Below are 5,557 nucleotides of genomic sequence, written 5' to 3'. Positions count from 1 at the left end.
TTCTCTATACACGGCTTCAACGCACACAGCGCGACTCACATTTCCGGGTTCATTATTACACACAGATGAAAATATTCCACAAAAAACGGCCATAATCCAACCTTAGACATCCAGATGACACAAGCCAGTAAACTATTTTGTCCAAAACATGTCCTGAAGTCGGTATAAAATCCACGAATAGGTCGTTTTCGAGGAAATGCACCTCGCGATGCGCGTCCAATATTCCCTGTATTTCTCATCATATTTTTATTTACAAATAGAATATTAGCGATTTTTTTTGTACTGAAAACGGCTGGAATTGACTGAAGCTTTAACCACTGGTGACAAAATATCCTCTCCTTGAAATGTGCAGTCATGTTGCCAGTAGTTTAAAACAATGATTCATTTGGAAACCACCTTAAAACTTACCTGAGAATTATATCGTCCATGAAAGTAGGTTCGCTCGATACGTACCACTCACTTGAAAGGTGTTTATTCTGACTTTCTCGCATTTCCGCGCATCTTTCAAGCAGACCTGTCAATCAACTGGAGAGCCACAGAGGTGTTAGCAAAATTTTCCTCTGTATGACCCGCCCTACTCTGCCTCTGATTGGCTCATCCCTAAAGTTAACCAATAGAATCAGTGAAGGTAGCATGTACCAGCCAATTACAGGCAGAGGAGGGTTGTTCATGGCTTCATCATCCTTAAGGAAAAGAGGGCTACCTGGCACACAGATATTACTGAATGATGCGCACCAGGGAGCATTAGAAGTGGGTATACGCAATGCTAACTGAAAAATAAGTGGGTATACGCCGTATACCGCCGTATACCCTGGACTACACCACTGGCGTGGCCTATCTGCTCTTCATATCTATGACTCCATGAATCTCCTCTCAGCGTGACTCCACCTCTTCCTGATCAGCTGAACTGGTTGGATTCAGTTCAGACACAAACACCAGCATTATTCTTCCTGCTGCTGGGCGTCAGGTTGGTTTCCTCCTTCAGCTTCATGAATAAAGTTACAGGCGTCTGGAACAAGAGTTCAACACGTAGGGAGGAGTTTTCCTGCTTTTATCTCCTGTTCTTCTGTCACGTTGTTCTCTGCCTCAGTCCAAAGTTCAGCTCACTGTTTGCTCTGGATTATTCACATCTTCAACAAAGTCTCCTCATAAGATGTTGTTCTGCTGACATCTGCTGGACAAACACAACAACTACACTGGTTTGATTTAAACACGTCTCCCTCTGGTTTCCAGCAGCTCTCAGTGGACCGAAACACTCATTATCTACTGATCAGCGGATTGTTTCCTACATTCACTGGTAAATGCTCTGAAATTCGACTTTTATTTAACCTTCCTCTGTCCTGCGGGTCAAATTAACCATTATTAAAGTTAGAAAATGTGGAAAAAAATATATTTCCACAGTGAAACTTCTGAAGTCCACATTTTCAAAATATTTTGGAAATCTTTGAACATTTTTTGGTGGAAAACAAGAAATATTAAAAATGTTTCTCAAAGAACATTCACATAAAAATCAACCAAAATCCAGTGAAATTTACTGGATTTTGGTTGATTTTAATCTGAATGTTCTGAAAGAAAATATCAGAAGTTTTACTGATATGTATGGAATGACTTCAGATATTTTTTAGGATTTTTTGGAAGATTTTTACTCATTTTCTGAAAATATTTACAAGAATTTTCTTGCTGATTCAGGAGGATATTTGAAATAAAACTTTTAAGGGAGATTTTTGAGGGATTATTGGAATTTTCTTCCTGAAAGTTTTGCAAATTTTCTGAATTTTGGGGAATTTTTTTGCTGAACTTTTGGATTTTTTTTCAGACGAAGAAACAATATTTTTTGGTGCCCATAAATGAAAACAACAGGAGGATTGAAGCTCTTTTAAAAATCCACCTGCAGTTTCATAGCAGTTTACCTGAACACCCTTTTCTCCTTCATTTCGGTCATCAGACTCAGTGAATGTTGCTTCTTCTCTCTTTTATTTCCTTTGTGAATTCTAAGCTGTGATTCTTTCTGCACATTCTCATTTCAAAAACTTCCTGACATCCGTCCTGCTGCAGAGACGCTGAGTGTTGGAACAACAACAAGGAATGGAGGGAATTTCATCAGATATTACAGACGGTGTTTATTCTAGTTTTTGTATTTTGAAACAGCAGAAGAGGAGAAGGTGAAGTCAGGATGAGAATAAATGAATGAGTTTCTGGAGCCATGAGGAAGTTTCAGAAAAAGCCCAGATCTTGTGAACGCAGCTCCACCTGAAACACCGTCCAACCAGTCACACTGCATACTCTGATAATGAAGGAATGAAGGAGTGGCAGCGCTCTGAACACTCTGATAACTGACAGGAAGCAGCGTCGCTTCACTTCATTCAACGAACGTTTAACTGGGAGACGAGTCCAAACCTGCTGTGGACAGAAGAGCCGACTGGTGGAAGAGAGCTCAGTAAGGGAAGCTCTGGTTGGTTTCATCAAGTTCTCAGTGAACGTGTGATTGTTGGAGGTGTTTGGTTTAGTTCCAGTGATGGTGAACGTGTGATTGTTGGAGGTGTTTGGTTTAGTTCCAGTGATGGTGAATGTGTGATTGTTGGAGGTGTTTGGTTTAGTTCCAGTGATGGTGAACGTGTGATTGTTGGAGGTGTTTGGTTTAGTTGTAGTGATGGTGAACGTGTGATTGTTGGAGGTGTTTGGTTTAGTTGTAGTGATGGTGAACGTGTGATTGTTGGAGGTGTTTGGTTTAGTTCCAGTGATGGTGAACGTGTGATTGTTGGAGGTGTTTGGTTTAGTTGTAGTGATGGTGAACGTGTGATTGTTGGAGGTGTTTGGTTTAGTTCCAGTGATGGTGAACGTGTGATTGTTGGAGGTGTTTGGTTTAGTTCCAGTGATGGTGAACGTGTGATTGTTGGAGGTGTTTGGTTTAGTTGTAGTGATGGTGAACATGTGATTGTTGGAGGTGTTTGGTTTAGTTGTAGTGATGGTGAACGTGTGATTGTTGGAGGTGTTTGGTTTAGTTGTAGTGATGGTGAACGTGTGATTGTTGGAGGTGTTTGGTTTAGTTCCAGTGATGGTGAACGTGTGACTGTTGGAGGTGTTTGGTTTAGTTGTAGTGATGGTGAACGTGTGATTGTTGGAGGTGTTTGGTTTAGTTCCAGTGATGGTGAACGTGTGATTGTTGGAGGTGTTTGGTTTAGTTCCAGTGATGGTGAACGTGTGATTGTTGGAGGTGTTTGGTTTAGTTGTAGTGATGGTGAATGTGTGACTGTTGGAGGTGTTTGGTTTAGTTCCAGTGATGGTGAACGTGTGATTGTTGGAGGTGTTTGGTTTAGTTCCAGTGATGGTGAATGTGTGACTGTTGGAGGTGTTTGGTTTAGTTCCAGTGATGGTGAACGTGTGATTGTTGGAGGTGTTTGGTTTAGTTCCAGTGATGGTGAACGTGTGATTGTTGGAGGTGTTTGGTTTAGTTGTAGTGATGGTGAACGTGTGATTGTTGGAGGTGTTTGGTTTAGTTCCAGTGATGGTGAACGTGTGATTGTTGGAGGTGTTTGGTTTAGTTGTAGTGATGGTGAACGTGTGACTGTTGGAGGTGTTTGGTTTAGTTCCAGTGATGGTGAACGTGTGATTGTTGGAGGTGTTTGGTTTAGTTCCAGTGATGGTGAACGTGTGATTGTTGGAGGTGTTTGGTTTAGTTCCAGTGATGGTGAACATGTGACTGTTGGAGGTGTTTGGTTTAGTTGTAGTGATGGTGAACATGTGATTGTTGGAGGTGTTTGGTTTAGTTCCAGTGATGGTGAACATGTGATTGTTGGAGGTGTTTGGTTTAGTTCCAGTGATGGTGAACATGTGACTGTTGGAGGTGTTTGGTTTAGTTTGTAGTGATGGTGAATGTGTGATTGTTGGAGGTGTTTGGTTTAGTTCCAGTGATGGTGAACATGTGATTGTTGGAGGTGTTTGGTTTAGTTCCAGTGATGGTGAACGTGTGACTGTTGGAGGTGTTTGGTTTAGTTCCAGTGATGGTGAACGTGTGATTGTTGGAGGTGTTTGGTTTAGTTCCAGTGATGGTGAACGTGTGATTGTTGGAGGTGTTTGGTTTAGTTGTAGTGATGGTGAACATGTGATTGTTGGAGGTGTTTGGTTTAGTTGTAGTGATGGTGAACATGTGATTGTTGGAGGTGTTTGGTTTAGTTCCAGTGATGGTGAACATGTGATTGTTGGAGGTGTTTGGTTTAGTTGTAGTGATGGTGAACGTGTGATTGTTGGAGGTGTTTGGTTTAGTTCCAGTGATGGTGAACGTGTGACTGTTGGAGGTGTTTGGTTTAGTTGTAGTGATGGTGAACGTGTGATTGTTGGAGGTGTTTGGTTTAGTTCCAGTGATGGTGAACGTGTGATTGTTGGAGGTGTTTGGTTTAGTTCCAGTGATGGTGAACGTGTGATTGTTGGAGGTGTTTGGTTTAGTTGTAGTGATGGTGAACGTGTGATTGTTGGAGGTGTTTGGTTTAGTTCCAGTGATGGTGAACGTGTGACTGTTGGAGGTGTTTGGTTTAGTTCCAGTGATGGTGAACGTGTGATTGTTGGAGGTGTTTGGTTTAGTTCCAGTGATGGTGAACGTGTGATTGTTGGAGGTGTTTGGTTTAGTTGTAGTGATGGTGAACATGTGACTGTTGGAGGTGTTTGGTTTAGTTCCAGTGATGGTGAACGTGTGATTGTTGGAGGTGTTTGGTTTAGTTCCAGTGATGGTGAACGTGTGATTGTTGGAGGTGTTTGGTTTAGTTCCAGTGATGGTGAACATGTGATTGTTGGAGGTGTTTGGTTTAGTTGTAGTGATGGTGAACGTGTGATTGTTGGAGGTGTTTGGTTTAGTTCCAGTGATGGTGAACGTGTGATTGTTGGAGGTGTTTGGTTTAGTTGTAGTGATGGTGAACGTGTGACTGTTGGAGGTGTTTGGTTTAGTTCCAGTGATGGTGAACGTGTGACTGTTGGAGGTGTTTGGTTTAGTTGTAGTGATGGTGAACGTGTGATTGTTGGAGGTGTTTGGTTTAGTTGTAGTGATGGTGAACGTGTGATTGTTGGAGGTGTTTGGTTTAGTTCCAGTGATGGTGAACATGTGATTGTTGGAGGTGTTTGGTTTAGTTCCAGTGATGGTGAACGTGTGATTGTTGGAGGTGTTTGGTTTAGTTCCAGTGATGGTGAACGTGTGATTATTGGAGGTGTTTGGTTTAGTTCCAGTGATGGTGAACGTGTGATTGTTGGAGGTGTTTGGTTTAGTTGTAGTGATGGTGAACGTGTGACTGTTGGAGGTGTTTGGTTTAGTTCCAGTGATGGTGAACGTGTGACTGTTGGAGGTGTTTGGTTTAGTTGTAGTGATGGTGAACGTGTGATTGTTGGAGGTGTTTGGTTTAGTTGTAGTGATGGTGAACGTGTGATTGTTGGAGGTGTTTGGTTTAGTTCCAGTGATGGTGAACATGTGATTGTTGGAGGTGTTTGGTTTAGTTCCAGTGATGGTGAACGTGTGATTGTTGGAGGTGTTTGGTTTAGTTCCAGTGATGGTGAACGTGTGATTATTGGAGGT

At 42.0% G+C, this 5,557-nt stretch overlaps 1 protein-coding gene across 1 annotated transcript; it reads left to right on the top strand.

The window, feature by feature from the left end:
- Positions 1–2,203: 2,203 nt before the first annotated feature.
- On the top strand, positions 2,204–3,884 carry LOC127534153 (G-protein coupled receptor-associated sorting protein 1-like). The gene is made up of 3 exons (XM_051948658.1): positions 2,204–2,234; positions 2,348–2,809; positions 2,990–3,884. Exons 1-3 carry the CDS (start codon positions 2,204–2,206, stop codon positions 3,862–3,864), a joined length of 1,368 nt encoding a protein of 455 aa, XP_051804618.1. The 3' UTR covers positions 3,865–3,884.
- Positions 3,885–5,557: the final 1,673 nt, after the last annotated feature.

This window comes from Acanthochromis polyacanthus, chromosome 5, assembly GCF_021347895.1.
Source record: "Acanthochromis polyacanthus isolate Apoly-LR-REF ecotype Palm Island chromosome 5, KAUST_Apoly_ChrSc, whole genome shotgun sequence".
NCBI lineage: Eukaryota > Metazoa > Chordata > Actinopteri > Pomacentridae > Acanthochromis > Acanthochromis polyacanthus.
This window is presented reverse-complemented; position numbering and strand designations above follow the sequence as displayed.

What these genes read in the sequence shown, in the direction of transcription:
- LOC127534153 (XM_051948658.1), top strand. Translation starts at nt 2,204, where the DNA reads ATGAGGAAGTTTCAGAAAAAGCCCAGATCTT. An exon ending in TCAGAAAAAGCCCAGATCTT is followed by an intron (nt 2,235 to 2,347) that starts GTGAACGCAGCT and finishes GACAGGAAGCAG; the next exon opens with CGTCGCTTCACTTCATTCAA. An exon ending in TGAACGTGTGATTGTTGGAG is followed by an intron (nt 2,810 to 2,989) that starts GTGTTTGGTTTA and finishes TGATTGTTGGAG; the next exon opens with GTGTTTGGTTTAGTTGTAGT.